Here is a 22,629-nt window from a genome sequence, read left to right as displayed (position 1 = left end):
AAAAAAAAAAAAAAAAAAAGAGAAATTCACCAGTATTCACCACTGGGACCAATAAATCTGTAGGTGAACCTCAATCTCAGTCATTTGTCATCCTTACCACTGTACATGATAGCATGATATAATTTAGTTTGTACTATTGTACATTTATGATGTTTTTGAGTTCCTCTTTTACATATCTTAGTAAATGGGGTCATTAAATGAATACAGTTGACTATCCTGATAGAATTCCATATATTTATTGGAGGTCAAACTTAATCTGTTTCATTGACTTGTTTCTTGGAGGATTTCATTTTGTTTTGAAGCCAGCATTTTGTAATTTGGTATCTGGGGAAACGGGCAAAACCTTTGAGAGTTGGACAGTGCTGGAACTGAACTTTAGTTCTGCCGTTTATTAGGTGTGGGAAAAAGGAAGTGGTAATTTCTGTCCCAGCACTCTGAGAAGTTATGAGGACTGAATGTTTATAAAGCCTCCAGTATAGTGTCTAAATATGGTAATGATTCAACTTGTTAGATTCCTTCCACCAGTTTTAGGGAACATCCCATCTTCAATTTCTACTCTTTGGTCCTTATTGTTTTACAATTTTAACAAACCTATGAAATTTATGAATTTATTTAAAATTGTTAGAATACAGTACCAAAATCCAATAACCTACTCACTTGTGAAGACCTTTGAGTACTTCCCCTTGTTTAAGGGATACATTTTTATCTCCTTGAGGCATTGAATGACTGTGTCTTGTCTTTGTCATTCTTGTCTTTGTCTTGTCCTATCATCATGCCTTTCATTTTGTGAATGACTACATATAATTAAGGAGAAATTAATGCGACAAATGCGACACTGGTAGCATTTGTTTTCTTAAGAATTTTATAAAATGTTAATAATTCTCAGTAGTGTTTGGAATTTTTAAATGTATTTAGATTTGGTTCTCTGGAATCATTTTGGTGTCACAAATTTTTCTTGAAATCCATTCTATAAGATAAGAGCTATTGAGAGATAAACTTAGGTACGCTGAAATTTTCTTTTTCCTGTGTTTTTTTGGTTTGTTTGTTTTTTGTTTTGTTTTGTTTTTTGTTTTCCTTAAGACCTGAGTCTCTCTCTTTGTCCAGGCTGGAGCACAGTGGTGCAGGCATAGATCACTACAGCCTTGACCTCCTGGGCTCAAACGATTCTCCTGCCTCAGCTTCCAGAGTAGCTGGGACTACAGGCATGCCTAATTATTTGTATTTTTTGTAGAGACATTGACCAGGCTATCTTGAACTCCTGGGATCAAGTGATTCTCTTTCCTTAGTCTCTCCAAGTACCATCATTACAGGTGTTAGCCACAGTGCCTGGCTAGGCACAGTGAAACTGTAATGCCTTTATTTGAGCAGACATGAATTGGGCAGCCTCGGAGCTCAAGTGGTTCAGGGTTTCACCAAAGGAGAGTGAGGGCAGAACTTTCATAAAATGTTTGTAGAAGCAAGACAAAGAAAATATTTGGTTGGTTAAAGTGGAAAGTTCTTAGTTAGAGGACAGTTGATGGTGCTTTTTTTGAGATGGAGTCTCGCTCTGTTGCCCAGGCTGGAGTGTAGTGGCGTAATCTCGGGTCACTGCAACCTCCACCTCCTGGGTTCAAGTGATTCTCCTGCCTCAGCCTCCTGAGTAGCTGGGACTACAGGCGCCTGCCACCACGCACAGCTAATTTTTGTATTTTTAGTAGAAATGGGGTTTCACTATGTTGGCCAAGATGGTCTCGATCTCCTGACCTAATGACCCACCCGCCTTGCCCTCCCAAAGTTCTGAGATTACAAGCTTGAGCCGTCACACCTGGCCAGTTGATGGTTTTTGATTGGTAGTCTCTAGTTCCAGGTTAGTTGGTGGTTTCTCATTGGTTAGGCTTAAGTATTCTCTTCCTCGTCTGTGGTCATTCACTCTGAGTTGGGTTTCAGTTTGCTTCCATATGAACCCAAGGCTCTGGAGCCATCTCAGTGTACAGCCTTCTCCTCTCCCCCCGCCCCCTGTTTTTTTTTTTAACAGTGTAAATAAACCATCAGAAATTAGGAATTGTTTTTAAAATAAACCTATATTTGCTTTGTGTGTTGTAGTTTCAAAGTACTTTCATAGACATTTATTTTGATACTTGTAATAACTTGGTGAGTTTCCCCAAAATGTAATCATCCAAAATATTTTTTCTCACCCCAAATCAAGATCTCTCTGCTACAGTAATACTAAGAAAGTAGAGGAAGCATGGACATAGGAATCAGATAACCTGGGGCTGGAATCCTGAATCTCTGTTGGATGTGGGACTCTAGCTCAGTCACTGGATGTCTATAAATAGTCATCTCCTTTCTGTAAAAGAACATTGTATCTACTTTGCAGCAGTGTTACAGATTGACTACTTGGAGGATAGTCATTAAATAAATTCCAGCTGCTGCTATCATTGTAGTATTTTCGTTAATTAGCCGTGGTGGGTAGAATTAATTAATTTATCCTCCTCTCCATCCTCCTCATTATTATTCTTACTTTCTTTTCCTCCTGTCTTCCTTTTTGGAAATTTGACTGTCATTTTCTCGTGTATATGTTTTAATCTTATGTGTTGTATGTATATTTAAGGACATTTTACATACAAATATTTGCTCTGTGTTTCTAAAAATCAGTTTTCCAAGCATTTGTGATATTTAGAGTATCGAGTGGTTTCTTTCTAGATGGTATGTTTATGTGTATTTATGATGAGCTTATTTGTCCTTATTAGACAGTGATATGTATCTCTGCTGTGTCATTTGTTCATGGACTATTATTTGCAAGATTAGGCGCTGTATGAATCAATCTCGTTTGGGTAGTTACAGTGTTTTCAACTCTGGTTTGAATGTAATGGGTATTCAGTTAGGTTTGGATTGCTTAAATAAAATAATTCTTTAGTGAAAACATTCGTCATGTTGAAGGTTAAAAACTTCCTTTTCAGATTAGCAGCTACAGTAACATTTTAGTAATTTGTCCAATAGAATTTACAATGGCTGTAACTACTCTTTATATTTTTTTTAAAAACAATTCAAATACTCCAGCTGGACTGTTGTACTATTTTGAAATAGATTTCTGAATGTTGAGCATCTTATATGAGCTTCTCATTTTATTATAGATTCAGGCCAATGCCTGTCCTTTAATTAAACTTTACACAAGAGTTAAGGTGTTTGGAAAAGTGGGTGGGGGGTAACTCTATTAACTTTATTAATTTCCACACCAGTACGTCATTGTGCAGGCTGATTGGAATTATTCAGTTATTTTCTGACCTTTTATGAACTTCTATTAATAGCTCTTAAAAACAAGTTACAGTTTTTAGAAGAGCACTTTTCAGCAGTGACTGCTAGCTAGCTCTTTACACACTCGTTATACTCCTTTAAATTATTTTAAACATTCATTCATTCTTTCATTTATTCAACCATTTAGTAACCTTTTGTACAGTCCTTATGCTAAATTACTATACTAGAGTGTTAGGATATAACAAAAATGAATAAATCGATGTTCTTAACCTTCCATGGGCTTACCATCTTGTTGTTGGGCACAGAAAGTGTGAAAAATGAGTATATGAAAATATACTCTGTTGTGGTACAAGTTTTATACAGCAAAACAGGCCATTGTGAAGGATATTATCAATTCATCTGTGGGGTGAAGGGGATGTTGATGTTTTAATTAAGAGCTGGACACAGACTTGAATTTCTAAGTTGCTTCATAAAGTTAAATTAGATAAAATCTCACCCCTCAAGAACCTACTGTCTAGTATAGGCATGTACAGTATTTGGCAAATGCCTATATAGAACTTAACTAGGTATTGTTGTTCTTTGCAAATATTAAATTATTTAATCCTCATAAAAACCCTATGGGGCAGGTGCTGTTATTTCTACATTTCTTTGATGAGGAAATTGTGACTTAGATTAAGTTACTTTCTGACAGCCAATATAATTAAGTACCATAGCAGGGATTCAAACTCAAGCAGTTGGAATCTGGCTGCATTATTTCCAAGACTCTTACTCTCTGAGGTTTTATGTTTTAGTTTTTTACTGACAAAGTTCTTCTTATTACTTAGCAGTTAAGAACTCAACAGTCAGCAGTGTTCAAAAGGTGCCTTGCATGCAGAAAGGGGACCCTTTTGCCATTATTTTTATCTCTTTCAGTTTTGGGGGCTAGAGCATCAATTTTTACCTTAACTTACAACCATGGAAATTGACCAGTTACATTAGGGGGATAACCATGCAAGACCTTAGAGTATTTTTTTATTTAATCATCTTAGGCTTCAGCAACTAAAGAGGTACAGTCATGTCTCCTCTGCCCCTCTTTTTTTTTTTTTTTCTTCGTCTACTTTATGCAAAGATTGCTTCTGTTTGACTCCTTTGTACTCACTTAACTCTGTAATTTGCTTATTTTGACATTAGTGGAATTTATATTTTCATTTGGATTTGGACCTAGAACATAAAATTCCTTCAGCTATTCCTTTAAGTCTACTTTGAGAGTTCACTAAAGATCACCAGTACTGAGGTTCTGAAAGTTCAAGCTGTTCTCTGTACATTGAAGCAGTGCTTCCCACAGAATCACTTGGCTGTGGGAGAATCAAGTGAAGGGGTAAGCAGAGGTGGCTACATTAAGAACATCCAATGCTTGTGATTTACAGCTTTAGAACATTTTCACATCTCACTTCAGGAAAGAAGGAAAAAAGAGATTAAAGGGTGTAGTCTTTACTTATTCACAATAGCTAAGAGGTGGAAACACTCCAAATGTCTGTCAACCAATGAATGGATAAACAAAATGCATTATATAGCTACAGTGGAATATTATTCCGCCTTAAAAAGTAAGAAAATACTGCCACGTGCTGCCCCATGGATGAACCTTGAGGGCATTATGCTAAGTGAAATAAGCCAAGCATGGAAAGACAAATACTGTATGATTCCTCTTACATGACACAGCTAAGCAGTCACATTTATATAAACAAAAGAGAATGGTGGTTACCAAGGGCTGGAGGGGAGGGAAAATGGGGAGTAGTTTAATGTGCATAGGGTTTCACTTGTGTGAGACAGAAATGTTCTGGACATCTACTGCACAACAGTGTGGATGGACTGAACAGCACACTTAAAAATGGTTAAGACTATAAAGTTTGTGTTTTTTATAACAATTTAAAAAAAAAAGTCAGATATATCTAGATTTGAATTCTGTGCTAATTAGCTCTCTAACCTTTGCAAACTTCTTAACCATTTCAGTCCTCAGGATCTCACTCTGTAAAATGCAGGCGACAGATCATATATTTGTTAGGTTAAAGATATAATTTAAGTCAAACACACAACCCTGTACTTCACGAGTCATCAACAAAATACTAATTATAATTTAATTGCTACTGGCATAAGTGACCTCTAAAATAATTTTCATTCTTTTTCAATATTTTGCTGTGTAAATTTATGTGTGGTGAGCTCAGATGGGTACTTTTGTATATAATGGAGGTATTAGAAACTCCTTTTAAAGATTCATTGTGTTTGCTAAAGATGAAGGGTTGGAGTTTTGTTGTTGTTTTTGTTGTTGTTGTTTTTGCCTTATCAGGTCCTCCTTCCACCCTTCGCTACTCTGCTCTGTGCCCAGAGGCTGATAAGCGTGGTACAAGGCCAGTATCATAGATATATTTACCCTCTGGCTTTGAGCTGGGTGAAGAGCTATCCACTAGTGGTCAGTAGCAGAAGCTTGGCAGGAGAGAGAAGTGAGCTCAGAGTATATATTTGCTTTGGCCCTTCCTGCTGTGTCACCACAAATTAACCGCTTTCCTGTGTGCAGTCTGTAGCCCCAACAGGCTACCCTGTTAGTCTCTTTTCCTTTTCCTTTCCTGTCCCCTGCATGCCATTTTAGATGGGTAAAATGTTCACATGTTTCAGAGATTGAAAGCAATGAAAGAAGAGATGCAATGAAAAGTATTTCTGTATCCCGTCTCCTTTATTCTCTCCATGCCAAATAGATAACTAGTTTCTTATGCCGTCTTTTGTTGCTTAACCACAGGGATTTGTGTTCTGAGAAATGCATCCTTAGATGATTTTGTTGTTGTGGACCATCATAGATTGCTCTTAAACACACCTACATGGTGCAGCCTGCTGTACCCATAGGCTAGGTGGTATAGCCTGTTGCTACTAGACTACAAAACTTAGACAGCATGTTGCAAAGCCAGAGTACATGTTACCATACTGAGTACTGTAAGCAGTTGTAACACAATGGTAAGTATTTTGTGTATCTAAACATAGAAAAAGCACAATAAAAATACAGTACAAAAGATAAAACATGGAATACTTGCATAGGACACTTACCATGAGTGGAGCTTGTGGATCTGGAAGTTGCTCTGGGTGAGTCAGTGGTTGAGTGGTGAGTGAATATGAAGGACTGGGTCATTACTGCACACTTTTATACGTCTGGCAGCGTGGAAGGTTTGTTTACACTATCGTTGCCACAGACATGTAATGCTTTGTGCTGAGAGGTTACCACAGCTGAACCATGACCAGGCAGTAGGGATTTTTCAGCCTCATTGTAATCTTACAAGACCACTGTGATACATGTTGACTATAACGCCGTCACATGGTGTGCAACTCTATATCAATAGGTAGGTTTTTTGTGTGTATATAAGTAAATTAAACATTTTTTTCTTACATTGTGTGTGTTTGTGTGTAAGTAAACAGTGAATTTGGTACCGATCTTTGACTATCAGAACATGAAGTTTCCTCATTTTGTGCAGTAACTACATGCTATTTTACTCTAGGGTGTGCTCTAGCCTACTTACCCAGCTCCTGCTGATAGACATTTAGGTGGTTCCCAGTCTTTTGATATTAAAGACAATGCTGTAGTGGATAATTTTGTGTGTAATATTCCACATCTATCTAAGTATATATGTAGGTTACATTTCTAGAAATGAAGTTGCTAGAACAAAGGAAAAATAATAATCCGTGTGTTTGATTATATGAGAGAAATGAAGCTACTGTAAAAATTTTACATTACTAAAATTTTTATATTGGAAACTTTGCTCATTTAAATCCAAAGATTTTTTAAGCTATTTTTAGAAGATTAGTGGACTTTAGTATATCTGGTACATTAAAAAGGAAAAGAGGCCATTGCTTAGGAAGTTCTGTACTAGACCAAAGCAAAACAAGTGAACAAACAAAAAACAATACAGATATTATTACTGAAAACAAGAATTCTGCAGTGAGAGAAGTTTGGTGTATATGGTTTGAAAACATAGCATTTTAATCCCCTACATTATCTAAAACCTTAATCACACATTTGCTTATTATTTCTGAGCTAGGAGATGGTATTGGTACATTAAGCTGTTTGGTACCAAATGTAATCTGGGGATTAGGGAAAGTCAAATCCCCTATGCATTCGTCCTTGAAAATCTGATTGGGTTTTCTCTATTGGTGGCCTCTCTTTGCTACAGTTAACTAGAGGGTCACATCCATCTTGGTGGATCTCAAGCATCTTTCCTCCCTCAGGGAGGATGAGAGGGGTGGTAGCAGGGGTTTTTGAATATAACTCGCAGTTAGGGACAAGCATAAATCCTTGAGACAGCTGTCTCAAGATTTCATAGATAATTTTGTACAATTCTCCATTTTTGTGCATTATGTACAATTCTCCATTTTGTGTATTTCTGGATTTCAAAGAAAACATTAAGCTACTTAAAATCCTCAAGTAGAAAATAAAAATTCTTGATTGAACAGCATCTACTGAAAACAGTAAAAGTTTCAACCAGTTTTGAATTGTATATTGGAAGGCACCAGGGCCTGAAGAAAGTACAGCAGTCATGATTTAAACCAGGTCTGTTTGACTCCTGCGATGGGGCTCAGGTCTCTCTTTGTGTTGTTGTGTGGTGCTTTAGGCCCATTAAATGCAAACCTGCATGCTTCTGGTATGGCATCAGGCTTAAAAAATTAAAAAAAAAAAACTTAAATAGTAAAATATTCCAACATCATTCAAAATTTGAGATAGAAACAGTGCGTTCTAGCAACTTAAGATTTGTAGGACACCGTGTATATGTAGAGAGAAAATTATATATTTTATATAGATTTTCTTTCATTTTCCTTTTTAAAATCATCGATGATCTTAAACTGTAATATGTGATAAAATACATAATTTCTAATTTTTAAAAGCTTACTTATATGATTTTCTTACGTCAAAATGTTAAATAACACTGATACAAGGAAGAACGTGGAATTCTGAATTTGTGGATTTAAATATTGTGCATCTGGTGTGAGTTTTCAACAATTACTAAACTACTTTGTTATTCGAAAAGAAAAGAATAACACATACACATACCTTACAAAAAAATATTTTAGGACGTTTCAGTGTACCTGATTTTGTTGAATCTTCTAACTATGCCAAAGGTGTTTCTAATTATTGCATAAATAGATAATGAAAGGTGGGATTTATTTTCTTCTACTTAAAGCTGAAGTCATGAATTGTTATACTCGGAGCAGCTGATGTGAGACTTACTGCTCTTTACTGAAGAAAACAAAACCAGTGTAGCTCGTTTATACCATTGGTGCTACAATTTTCAAACTGTGTGTGTGTGTGTCTATTCTATTCTTGGAAAATTTCTGAAAGAGTATATAAAAATAGTTGATTATAATTATTTCTGGAGTTGAAGTGATAGGAGAAGCCTTAAAAAAATTTTATATCTTGTCATATTGTTTTAAATTTTTACCATGTGCATGTATTATTTTTATAGAAAAAATCGATAAAAATTAAAGGTACTCTTGTATTTCTGTGTTTATTTTCCATTACAGATTCCACTTAGAATTAATTTTTCAGGATCAAAACATAGTGTAGTACAAGAAAGCAAACAAAATGACTAATTCATTTATTTGGTGACTTAGTCTTTATCTCCTCTTGGAAGCTTTGATTAGAAGCTGCAGATATAATTTGCTGTTTTCTCTTGGCCATCCTTTTTTTATCTTCAGTTTCTACCCTGCTTCCTTCTGTCTCTCCCACCACATCACTGTTAATCCCTATTGTATAGTGTCTTCATACACTAACCAATTCTCTGATGCCAGCTGTGTAGCCAGTAATTCAATTCTGAAGCTAACTGCAGGGATTAGCATCAGGCCTCCTCCCCTCCCCACAGATCAAGGACTTAATCCCGTAAGACTGCCCCCACTTCAGATGCCAGCCACAGTGTAATGCCCAGGCTACCCAGATTTCTGCCTAACTACAAATGTGGAGGTTCCAGGAGCCTCCCTCAGGTTTGATAATTTGCTATAATGACTCACAGAACTCAGGAAAGCACCTTGCTTACTATTAGTGACCAAAGTTTCATCAAGGAGTGAGAGGCTTTGTCAACATTTGTAAGTCACACAAGATCCTAAGGTTTTAGAACCAAATCGTTGGATATTCTAATTCCCTTTTCTCATTTTAAACTTGAAAAACCCGCATCCTAACTGATGTACCTTTTTCTAATTGCAAAGACAGTTATTAGCAGATCTGAATGAGAATCTTAGAATTTTTATGTCCCATTTAGTGTCCTTTAAATTGTAATAATTCTTTGTTGCTCATTCAAAACCTTTGTTTAATAGACAATAATTTAGTTAGAAATGGGAGGCTGCATAGCATGATGGAGTGAAAGCTCCTCAGTGGAATTATGAAGCCCATTGGCTGCTTCAGGCCCGAAGCTTCCAGCTTTAAATAAATCTTTCATTTATCCCAAGATACTGTAAACATCTTTCTTACTTTTTTTCTGATATGACATACAAAGTGGTGGGAGAGACTGTACAGGCACCTTGTCTTTTGAGTCGAACAAACCTGAGGGTGAATCTTACCTTTGCCATTTATTGTGAAGTCACCTCTTTGAAACTCCTCTTTGTCATCTGTTTTGAGGATTGAATTATGTAATGAATGTGAGTTATCTTGTCCAGGGATGGCATATTAATATGTGCCATCTTAAATGTTAAGATGAAATCATCATAGCAAGTAGAGCAAAGAGCATTAGTAAAGACATTAGCATATAGTTGATATGTGTCATATGAACATTCTTAAGTGTTCCTAGCTTAAGCAAAATGGATAAATATGTGTATTCCTTTGTACAACTGGTGCTGTCTTTGATACCTTCTCCAGACTGCTGTTTATCCTTTTCTGAAGCTGGGTGTCTATTGATTGGTCCCTGGAGGTAACAGTTGACGTACTCATTCATTCAGCAGTCATGCAAGCGCCTAATTTTGTATCTCTTGTACAACCAAATACTATGCGCCGTAGGGTGAATTAAACTATGCTAAAATTTTCTAGGATTTGGAACTTGCTTAGTTGAAGATGTTTATGAGTGAATAAATAGATTTTACCTGAGAGAAATGTATGTTCTAGTGGGAGAGGTAGCACATTTTTTTTTCCGTCTAAGGGTAGTAGTAGAGTTGCACCTAAAGTGCTTTGTGAGTATCAGGGTGAGAGTGATTGATTCTTCCGTTCTTGCCGCCCCATTGAGGAAAGAAACACTTGCACAGAAAATGAGATTTAATGTGGTTGAGTCTCGAAAGGAGATGAAGATGAAATCATCATAACAAGTAGAGCAAAGAGCATTAGTAAAGACCTTAGCATATAGTTGATATGTGTCATATGCAAGGAGGGAAGATTTGACTGGGGAGGTGGGCTACTGGAAGGTTGTATAGGGTGTTTAATGCCATCATAGAATCAGTTCTTAGTTGTAGAAGCCTTGAAAAGCCAGGCAAGATTGATAAATAGGGATGTTTCAGCGCTTTGCATCACTGAACTGTGAATACTTACGGCTTTTCTTCTTTATTTGATCAGCCTTATCTAGGAATCCAGAAGACCCGAAGTAACTTATTTTTGTGTTTGTTATCTGGTCTATTGTTCTCCCCTGTTGGTATGAGCAGTTGAGATTTGACTTTGTAGAGCCATGATACATGCTTCTGTTCCATTTATGAAGAATCATTGATAAAACAGGAAATGTACTTGAAAACAGTTGCCTCAATTTAATAGTCCATACTTCACTAGTAGTTGATTTCATGCCACAACAGAGCTAACCAGAACACCCAACCCCTGCATTTCTGAGTCATACACTTCATGGTTATCTTTTTGCCTCCACAGAAATAGAAAAGTTTCAAAAAGGAGAAGGCAAGGATGAAGAAAAGTACATCGATGTGGTGATTAATAAGAACATGAAGCTGGGACAGAAAGTGCTAATTCCTGTAAAACAGTTCCCTAAGGTAAGACAGTGAGGTCTACACTGCTGATATTTTAACCTGAATCAAAGGGGAGCACGTGTTTAATTTGTATCCCATTTGGTGTTTTTAGAGATGTTTCCTCTTAGCATCCCCCTACACACACTTTTAAAGTTAATTAAACACTTAGTAAATTTAGTCATTCTGTCTTTTCTGTTTAACTTTAGTATGAGTTACAGATTCCTGAAAATCTATCCTTTTGAGTCAAACTAGCGGTGTGACTTTGGCAAACCTGGTCAGCTTTTTTCCACTTCAGTTTCCGCATTTGTAATATGAGGTTGGATGATTTAAAATTAAATGAGATAATCTGTGTTAAATGCTTGGTACATAAAAGTCCCACAATATCATTGTTTATATTTTATTTAAATCCTATTTTTCCTTTGTCTTTCTTCTGAATGTTCATGTACATGATTCTTGCATACTGTTGTGTGTATTAGGAGTTCATTTCTTTTGATTGATGAATAATAATCTGTTACCTGAATGTATCATTGTTGTTTATCCGTATGTCTAGGCACTTTTAATTTTTCGGTTATTATAAATTAAATTGCTGTGAACACTTTTATACATGTGGTTTCTTTTTTTTTTTCTTTTTTTTTAATGTTGTATTTTTTTTAAGTTCCGGGATACATGTGCAGGACGTGCAGGTTTGTTACATAGGGAAATGTGTGCCATGGTGGTTTGCCCCATCCCCTGGGTGTTAAGCCCCACATGCATTAGCTGTTATTCCTGATGCTCTCCCTCCCCCTACCCCCACGACAGGCCCCAGTGTATGTTGTTCCCCTCCCTGTGTCCATGTGTTCTCATTGTTCAGCTTCCATTTATAAGTGAGAATATGAGGTGTTTGCTTTTCTGTTCCTGTGTTAGTTTTCTGAGGATAATGGCTTCCAGCTCCATCCACGTCCCTGCAAACGACATGATCTCGTTCCTCTTTAGGGCTGCATAGTATTCCATAGTGTATATGTACCACATTTTCTTTATCCAGCCTGTCATTGATAGGGATTTGAGTTGATTCCATGTCTTTGCTATTTGTACAAGTTGTTTCATAACCAGATATGTTTGTAACTCTTTATTAAATACCCAGTATTGAAAATTGTTGTGTATTTAGTATTACAAGAAATTGTCATACTTTTTTCCAAAACACTTATACTTTGTAACATTTCTACAAACAATGTATGCAGGTTGTGGTTGTGGCCGCCTCATACCCCCATCAGTATTTGGTGCTGTCAGCCTTTTTTATTTTAGCTATTTTGATGGTATATTGGTATCTTCCTGTGGTATGAATTTGCATTTCCCTTATGATTGATGATTTTGTGCAATTTTTCATATCCTTACTGGCTATTCATGTATTTGAATCTTGAAATCTTTGCCAACTTCAAGGAAATGTTAGAGTTATTTATAAGTTATAAAGATACTCTTCTGTATTTTCTCTAAAAGTGTTATTGTAGCTTTTACTTTTAGGTCTATGATGTATCGCAAATGCATTTTTGTATATAGTGTGAGAGAGAGGCTCAAGTTCATCTTTTTTCCCGTATGGTTATCTAGTTTTTCTTGCACTATTTGTTGAAAGATGTTTCTCTCCACTGATTCTTGTGGTGCCTTTGATGAGAAAATCAGGTGAGCATATAAATGGGGGTATATTTCTAAGCTTTCAGTTCACTTCTTTTAATCTGTTTATGGATTCTTATGCCAGTACCACACTGTCTTGATTACTATAGGTTTTTACATAGTGAGACATGAGTTTAGGTAATATAGTTCCTCCGCCTTTGTCCTTCTTTTTCAGGATTACTTAGATATTTTAGATCCTTTAAAATTACATATAAATATAAGAATTTCTTTATTAATCACTACAAAGCCATCTGCTGGGATTAGAATTGCAGTTGCATTGCATCTGTTGAGCAATTTGTGGGAGATTTGACGTCTTAACGATATTGAGTCTTCCATTTAATTTCTATCAACAACGTTTTGTACTTTTTAAGGTAGGAGTTTGGTATGTGTTTTGTTAAACTTATTCCTAAATATTTTGTGTTTTTTTTGACATTGCCGTAAATTGAATATTTTTAAATTTCTGTTTTCCAGTTTTTTTCTAATATAAAATTTTGTATACTAACCATGACTTCTGCTACCTTGCTAAATTTAAATTCACTTATTCTAGTAAGTTGTTTTATAGATTTCTTAGGATTTGTCATGCACATCATTATATCATTTACTTAAACAGTTTACTTCTCTCTTTCCAGTTTCTATGCATCTTATTATTTTACTTGCATTATTTTGGCTAATATCTCCAGTATAATGCTGAAGGCAAATGAGGAGAGTAGAAATTATTCCTGTTTCTAATCAAGGAGGAAGACATGCAGTTACTTTAGCATTAAGAGCAATATTAGTTACAGGGTTTTTTTGGTAGATTTCACTTGTTGGGTAGAGGAAGTTCCCTTCTACTTCAGTTTTACTCAGAGTTCTGATCCTCAGTGGGTAGTAAATTTTTTTCAATGCTTTTTCTACATCTATTGAAATAAACACAAGGTGTTTCTCTGTACTGTTTATATGGTAGATTTTAATGATTGATTTTTAAAACTAAAACCTTCTTTGTATTCTTGGGTTAAACCCTACTTAATAGTGACATATTATCTGTTTTATATAGTGCTGGATTCAGTTGCATCTTATGTTAATGAGTGATACTGACCTATACCCTTTTTTTTTTTTTTTTTTTTGAGACAGAGTCTCGCTCTGTTGCCCAGAGTAGTGCGGTCACGCAATCTTGACTTACTGCAACCTCTACCTCCTCGGTTCAAGTGATTCTCATGCCCCAGTCTCCCTAGTAGCTGGGGTTACAGGCATGCACCACCATGCCTAGCTAACATTTGTATTTTTGGTAGAGATGAGGTTTCTCCATGTTGAAGAGGCTGGCCTCATGTGATTTGCCTGTCTCTACTTCCCAAAGTCCTGGGATTACAGGCAGGAGCCAGCACTCCCAGCCTGACCTGTACATTTTTTAGAGTAATATTTTTGTCAGATTTTAGTGTTAGTGTTATGCTGGTTTCATAAAATGACTGGATAAGTGTTTCTTTCCATTTTCTCAGAGAACATATATCAGATTGGTGTTACTTATTCGTAAATATTTGATAGAATTCACCAGTGAAGCTATCTGGGCCTGGAGTTTGATGATGAATTCAATATCTTTGATATGACACTAGGCAGATTTCCTATGATATCTTTTGTGAAAAATTTGTTTTTAAAAGGACTTGTACATTTTATCATAATATTTCAGTTACTACTTCAATCATTTTTCTGATCCTTTCTCCTCTCATTCTTTTGAGATTTCCGTTACACGTATGTTCAGCCTTTTGTCACTCTCACAAAGGTTTCAGTGGCTCTGGTTTTTTTTTTCCCTGTCCTTCAGATTTTATAACTTGTATTGCTGTATCTTAAACTCATGATTCATTTCTGTCTTCATTTTGCTGTTAACCCACCAAGTAACTTTTTTATATCAGGAATCGTAATCATCTGTTTCAGAATTCATGTTGGAATCATATACACATGTATGTGTGTAAAAATATTTTTTTCTCTGTTGGGATTTTCTATTTTTTAATTCATTGCAAGTATTATTTTCCTCTGTCACTGAGTATGGTTAAATAGGTCCTTGAACATCTCTGTCTACTAATTTCTGAGTCTTCTAAATCTTGGCCATCTTAGATTTATTTTGCACTGGGAGTCTTTTGTCTTGATGAAGAGTCATATTGCTTCAGTCCTTTGCATCTTGAGTAATTTTGGATTGTATACTGGCTATTGTGAATGTACATTGTAGAAACCTTGAATTCTGTTTCTTTCTTTGGAAGAATGTTGATATTTTTGTTTTAATAGCTAATTAACTTGGTTGGATTTAGAGTATAAACTGTGTGTCTATTGGGTAGGAGTTCAAGTCTCAGTTCATTTCTTTCCTTAGTTTGGCTTTTTGTGTTTAATTTCTGTCATATGATTCAGGGGCCAGCCAGAGATTTTGGAAGATTTTATACATAGTATTTGGTGATCTGCAACTCTGGCTGTCTTTTCTAGTATTCTTCCCTCACTTTTCAGCACTATAGTTTTCTCAATCTCTGCCACTAAGGCCAAAAGCTCTAAAATGAGTAAATTCACCCCAGGGTATTTTCTTTGCTGAAGTCATAACTAACTTTCAGAATCTGCCCGTTTTCAATCAGTCTTCAGCGCTTCAGATAGTTAACTTTTATATTTTGCTGTGAGTTTAGGAGTTTACAATTGGTATTTATAGGTGGGCAGCCTGTTAGGAATGTACTCAGCCATACCTGCAGATCTCGGGGGAATATATGTGTCTTGTAAACAGAAAATTACATCATGAACATTTCTTAGACAGGCTCATTACTCAAACATGACAGGTGGAAATCTTTGTATATTGATTCTTTATGCTCTATATGGCCTGTATACTTAATATGCAATAGATACAAAGATGACCAGACTATAGACCCTGTCTTTAAGTAGTTCATAGTCTAGTTGATGATGATTAACCTGAAACTAATACTTTGTTGTCTCCAAGTTTGTAAATGAAATAAAATAAAGTGCAGTCATGTGCTGCATAGTGATTTCAGTCAATGATGGACTGCATATATGATGGTGGTCCCATCAGATTATAGTACTGTATTTTTGCTGTATCTTTTCGATGTTTAGAAATACAAATATTTACCATTGTGTGACAATTGCTTATAGTACTTAGTACAGTAGCATGAGGAACAGGTTTGTAGCCTAGGAACAATATGCTATACCGTATAGCCTAGGTATACAGTAAGATAGGCCATCTAGGTTTGTGTAGGTGTACTCTTTGATGTTTGTACAGTGAGGAAATCATCTGACAATGCATTTCTCAGAACGTGTTCACATCATTTTTGACTCATAACATCAATAAAGTATATGAAATAAAATCTCAAATATTGTTTTTCATTGTCGGCTTTCTGTGTTTGAGATTAGAGTCTATTTCAAGTACTTAACAATGTCTGAAGTAGACCATTTAGAAGTCTACTGCTTTCAGGATACTGAAAAACAATATTTCTACTTAGCATAATGGAGCATACAAGTTTAAAGCTAGCCCTGTTTCAAGCTAATATAGCACTACAATCAATCCTAAGAAGTTTTCATGCTTGTGTCAGTTAATAGAATGAACTGGAGGAAACGAACAGGACATACCCCTCTGTAATAGCTGTGAGTAGAGAACAGTGTAGTGTGGAATTAATGCTGATGGTACACTTCCAGCTTCTGGGGCAAGAGAGACCTACTGTTTGTGAAACTCCATCTGATAAAGTGATTTCTATTAATTGAATAATATCTATTCCCTTAATGAACCATTTTCAACACTCTTTCAATGGCACAGCATTGGACAAATGAATCATTTAGTGTTCAGACCTTAATGTATATTCACTCTCTTGAGTTATGTATCTGAGCATGTAAAGGGTGAAATTCTAAATGCTGTTTTATGAATTTTTGGAAGTTTTTTTAAGAAGCTATGGAAATTGTTCTCCATGGGTTTTTTGCAGATAAACCTTAACCTCTGGTGCTGATCAGTGCCAGCTTGGAACATGGTCAATATAAATGCCAAATCAACATTGGAACAAGGTACCCTGTCTTTGAGGACCTACAGATACATTACGGTTTAGGGTTGACATTTATTTTTTTTCCCCTGGTTCATCTGACAGTGGATCCGGCTCTGTCTATACCCAGCATTTATTGAGGGTCTTCTCTGAGCCAGACATTGTTCTGGGAAAATCGAAGTGATTAAGTCATGGTCTTTGGGCTCAAAAAACTGCCAGTTTTTTGGTTAATGCAGATGAATAAGTTAATATTAATAAAACGGGGGGCCCTGAAAGGACAGAGAGGAGGATCCTGGTGATAGGCTCAGAGAAGGCTGCTCTAAGGAGGTTGTCTCTAAAGAGGCTGGCTGGCTGGGGTCAGAAGTGAGATAGTGAAATTGAAGGGTGGCGACCGAGGAGCACTATATTGAAGCACAGAAGGCATTTGGGAAATTACAAGCCATTTTATTTGACCAGACAGATTTTTATAGAAGACATAAATGAAGTGGTAAGGGAGCAGAATGTGGGCGGCATTGGCGAAAGGTCCTGCAAAGTTAAAGTAGAGAATGGCATTTGAACTGTTGTAGACGATGAGGTTTCTCCAGGTGCTTAATGATATCAGGCAGACTATTTCAGGAGAGCGAATGCCACATGCATAGTCATGCTGGGGTGAAAGAATGCTTATGGACCATTTTTAAAAGTGAGTTGGAATATGACATTAAATACATTATATCTCTATGCATAATGCTGTGTTTTAAGTGTCTATGCTATAAAGTGAAAAAAGAAAAGTCAAGATACAGAAAATACAGTATCCAAGTTGGAGAATTATTTGAAAAAGCAAACCAGAATCTTAATAGCAGTTATTTTCTGGAGGATAGGTTTTTGTGATGTTTTTCTACTTTACATGTTTCTGTACGTGAATGTTTTAATAACTTAGTGTAACCTTTGTTAATATAAAAAAGATTTCAATTTTTTAGGGAAAAATGTGCCTGAGGTTTTTACTCAGGAGGTATTTTTGTACTGTGATTGTGATTTTCAAGGTTTAGTGTGCTATGTTATGCCTGTAAGTTTAAATTAGGTTTATTAAATTTATTAACTTGATAATTGTTTTTTTAGCCTCTAAGCATTCAAATCTGTGTACATACTATTTGCAGTAACTTTGTCTTAACTGGCAAAAGTTTCTAACGTTAAAAGTTTTTCTATAATCTGAATGTTGGGAATGTGATGTATTTGTTCTCCTCATATAAATGGTTAAGTTAAGGATCTTTGAGAGATAAAACATGTCTGTTCCTGAAGTTTCAGGGAAACTGCCTTTTTTGAAGTGGGCTTGCATTTTCTCCTTGTAGTATAGTATGTCATAGACAATTTAAAACCCCTTAAATTACTACTTGGTAGAAGCCTATTCCATGGAAATCATCATGGATTTACAGATTTCCTAGGATAGTAAATATTTTACAGTCATAGACATGTTAAATATTGCCATTTTTGTTGCTCCTGATTGATTTTCAGAGACATAATATTTTTTCAGATAATTTATGTGAAAATGATTTTTGATGTTCACTTGGTAATTTACCTCTAGAAATAAAGTGATAATGTACATGTATGCTAGTTTTTTGTATCCACAGTGCCAAAACTAATCTGGTTGTCTTAGACCGTTGCGCTTCTATAGCAAAATACTGAGACTGGGTCATTTATAAAAAACAGAAATTTATTTCTTACATTTCTGGAGGCTGGGAAATCTAAGATCAAGCCACTTGCATTTGGTGTGTGGTGGGGGCCCTCTTCCTGCCGCCTAGCATAGTAGAAGGCGGAAGAGCAAAAAGAGCCTCAGCTAATTACCTTAGCCCTTTTAAAAGACTTGAATCCATTCACGGGGGCAGAGTCCTCATGACTTCAGCACTTCCCAAAAGGCCCCACCTCTTAATTACCCCCACAGTGAATTGGAGGGGAAACATTCAAACCATAGCAGCTGGCTAGTTGGGATTTTGAATCTTGTTGACGTCAAGGCAGCCTGATATTAAAAATAATCACTTAAGGATACATTTATTTACTGTGAGTCGCTCCTGGTATTCGTTAAATCTTGGGCCTATGATAAAGTAGAAAGGCCACTATGGATTATATAAATTTAGAGAAACTGATTGGCCCATAATGGCCGTTGTTTTATGGTGGAAGGTTCCCCTCTACTTACTCATTTTGTCAACCCACATCTTGTAGTGGGAACTGGAAGGAAAAGAACCAGTAAGCGGCAGCAGAAGAGTAAATCTTCAGAAGCTACGTCTGTCCTGTTCTCAGAGGCTCTGGACTTGGGTCTTGCGACACAGCCCCTGTCTGTGAGAATTGGGAAGTTATTTAGGTTGGTATTTACATATATGACAGCATTTCAGACATATTGTGGAGGGAATTTAAATCTTAACGTTTGCTCTCCTTACAGTGCTTGATTATTGAGGCAGAAAGCAACACTTGAACTTAAATTTGATAAGTGAAATCCAAAAACAGCCAGGCATATACTGAGGGGTTCCTGAAATAATGTAGTGATATTGTTTGTGGGCGTGTTATTATCATTGGTGTTATTTTCCTGAGCCAATGAATAATTAAAAATTTGATTATAATCCTTACATATAGGCCCCTAAAATTTTTATTACATTTAAAAGACTAGAAACAGTCTATTACATGTACGTTGGTCACAAAGCAGTAAATTTAGAAATTAAAGTGTGTGATGAATGTTGTTATATTTAACTCTTTAATTACGTCTCTGCTTACTTTGAGGTACGTCATAGAAGATACATCTCTATGTCTATTGCTGAGCCAAAAAGTAAAAATATTGTTAGTGCTTTAGCAATGTACTGCTGGGCTTATGTATCTTGGATATTACTATACTGATTATTTTGGCTCTGGGCTCCATAAGGATCACCAAATTGGACCAACTGAAAATTGCATGACTGTACTGGTATTGGAGATAGGAAATGTGAACAGAACATAATCCCTGTTTTCTAGGATGCAGTCTTTTGGAGGAAAATGGCAAAAAGTCTGACTCCAGAGCCTATGCTCTTAAGAAATTAAACTTTTAAATTTCCATTAAAAGAAATAATCGATATGTAATTACATGAAAAATAGACACATAATACAAAGGCAGACTGAGAATCATGATTCTAGGGAAAGAAGTCAGGCTTATGAGCTAGCCCGACCTGTGCTTTCTGGCACTGGGTGTGTCACCTGTCTCTATTCCGACTGTTAGACCAAATGGCCACTGAACACGCTTCCACTTGGATATCCCACAGACATCTTAGAGACTTGCCATGTCCATATCTCAACTTCATACCTCCTTTTCTTGGCCAACCTTGACTTTTTCCTGTGTTCTTTACTTGAGTAGATTACAGACAGCACATGTATTTGAGTGCCCATTACAGATACCAGAACGTAATTTTTGCCTACACACTTCTCCCTCATTGACCTGCTTGCCTCCATCCTTCAGATACCATTCATTTACTTTCTAAATTAATTACCATCTATCTCTCTTTACATTTCATTTCACTCCTTAATTTAGAACACTGTCGGCCGGGCGTGGTGGCTCAAGCCTGTAATCCCAGCACTTTGGGAGGCCGAGACAGGTGGATCACAAGGTCAGGAGATCGAGACCCTCCTGGCTAACCCGGTGAAACCCCGTCTCTACTAAAAAAATACAAAAAACTAGCCGGGTGAGGTGGCAGGCGCCTATAGTACCAGCTGCTCGGGAGGCTGAGGCAGGAGAATGGCGTGAACCCTAAAGGCGGAGCTTGCAGTGAGCTGAGATCCAGCCACTGCACTCCAGTTTGGGCGACGTGCAAGACTCCGTCTCAAAAAAAAAAAAAAAAAAATTTAGAACACTGTCACCCCTTACCCTATCTATTGCAGTAGATTATTTGCTGTATCAGTTTCTTGCCTTTGATTTTAAATTTTCCATTTCATTCTCCCCACTTGTAGCCTGACTTTTGCAATCTGGGATTTTCTGGATTTCATGTTTATGGGCTTCATAGCTTGTCCTCCACACACCTCCTCCTGGAATATCCAACCTTGAGCAAATGCAGATAGCAAGTATGTAAGATAGCTTATTTCAGATTGTATATTACTTGTGTGTGCCTGTGGGTGTATGTCTATGCTTATTTTGCTCATATTATATTCTGGAAAGTCGCTTGTACACTTCATTGATCTTTAGCGTTACTAACATCTAAATAAGTTGGGCTGTTTATCATTTAGAAATAGATATTAGGTTAAAATTATAGTCAATGGAGCAACACCAAATAATCCCAACCACTACTAATAATACCTAGTGATCTATAGTTGGAAAATTAATATGTTTAAACAATAGTATTTATAACTGTAATATATTGTAATCTCTGCAACAACAACAAAAAAAAACAATAAAAACCTTATTGAATAGTGCCATTCAATTTGGAGAAAAAAAAGCTTTAACTCCACAAGTATTTGTTGAGAAACCATTATATAGGAAAAATGGTTAATTAAATGTGGGTCCTACTTACTCTCCAGTAATTCATAATCTAATAAGGGAAACGATAAATTTTACTAAATAATATAGGATAAAAATTGAATTAATATTACAAAAGTAGAGGCACAGCATGGAATTTAAAGGAATGATGGAGAGTTATTTCTAGAGAAATAATTATGGATGAAATTAAATTTAGTCTTTAAGAATAAATTCAGGACATTAACAGACATGAAGGAGAAGGGTGGAATAACTATCAGGCTAGAGTGACTTCATTATGGGAAATAGTGGATCATAACATTTGTTTAAATCATAAGGAATATGTTCTGGAATGCCTTCAGTGCTTTACTTGGGTGTGGAATTGTATATATCTAGATGAGAACCCTGAAATACTTGCAATATTGAAATAAACAAACACCTAAACACAAGTTTGGAATGACTTACTCTTAGGACGTTAAAATGCCCGTGTAAAAAGTGATTGTTATTTTCAGGGATGGTTATCAGAATCTTGAAAATAATTTTGCAATGCTAAGCTCGACTCAGTTAGCAACTATGCTAAGAAACAAGTGTTTTGTTTCTGAGGAGGCTACTCCATTTCATGTGAATGCCATGGTCCAAAGTCCATTGTTAGGTTTACTATTGTTTAGAGTTTGGCATTTACTACACTGATATAATTCAAATGAGATCAGAATCCTGAATACCAAGAATGGGAATTTATTTTAGTAATCATTGTGTTAGTGGTCAAGTTATTAAACTTAAAATGTCCCATTGAGCTAATAAAGGTATTGATCTGTTCTTTCATTTCAAGAGAATAAAGAGAAAATAAACCTTGTTTGTTCTCCCTTTGTATTTTTGTCCTTGGGCAGGAAATAGGTAAGTGTAGATTATAAACTGAAGATGTTCTTTGACAGTTTTTGTTCTCCCCAGTGAAGTATAGAAAGCAAGTCCTTGGGTGGTGTTCTCCAAAGAGGGGTGCATGCTTTCTAATACAATTAGGTGCTGGAAAAATACAGTAGAACTTCTGTTTACGTGTAGACTTCTGTTTATGTGTGTGTACACACACGGAATGGTTTTCTGTGTGTGAGACATTATTCTAAGCACTTTACTATTAACTTATTTAATCTTTATAATGTGAGATGGACATTATTATTTCCTGTTAACATATGAAAAACATGGAAGAACACAGAAGAGAAGTTGAGTAACGTGCTAAAACTTACTAAGTAGCAGGTACTTGAACCCTAGAAGTCTGACTCCAGAGCCTATGCTCTTAAGAAATTAAACTTTATTAATATTTAGTGCATGGATTAATACAGTACCCTTACATGACTCATCTAAGTCCAGTTGTATGCACTTTGAGACAGTATCCTG

General features: G+C 36.1%; 1 protein-coding gene across 1 annotated transcript in view; it reads left to right on the top strand.

Moving 5' to 3' along the window:
* KHDRBS3 (KH domain containing, RNA binding, signal transduction associated 3) overlaps positions 1–22,629 on the top strand; it is a 199,861-nt gene that overhangs the window by 56,798 nt on the left and 120,434 nt on the right. Inside the window, exon 2 of the mRNA XM_011938134.1 lies at positions 11,078–11,196. Within this exon, the coding sequence (XP_011793524.1) occupies positions 11,078–11,196 (119 nt within the window). The remainder of the gene's footprint in view (positions 1–11,077; positions 11,197–22,629) is intronic.

The sequence above is a fragment of the Colobus angolensis genome, unplaced genomic scaffold, assembly GCF_000951035.1.
Source record: "Colobus angolensis palliatus isolate OR3802 unplaced genomic scaffold, Cang.pa_1.0 Scaffold17, whole genome shotgun sequence".
NCBI lineage: Eukaryota > Metazoa > Chordata > Mammalia > Primates > Cercopithecidae > Colobus > Colobus angolensis.
Note: the sequence above shows the minus strand (reverse complement) of the source record. Positions and strands in the feature narration are given on the sequence as shown.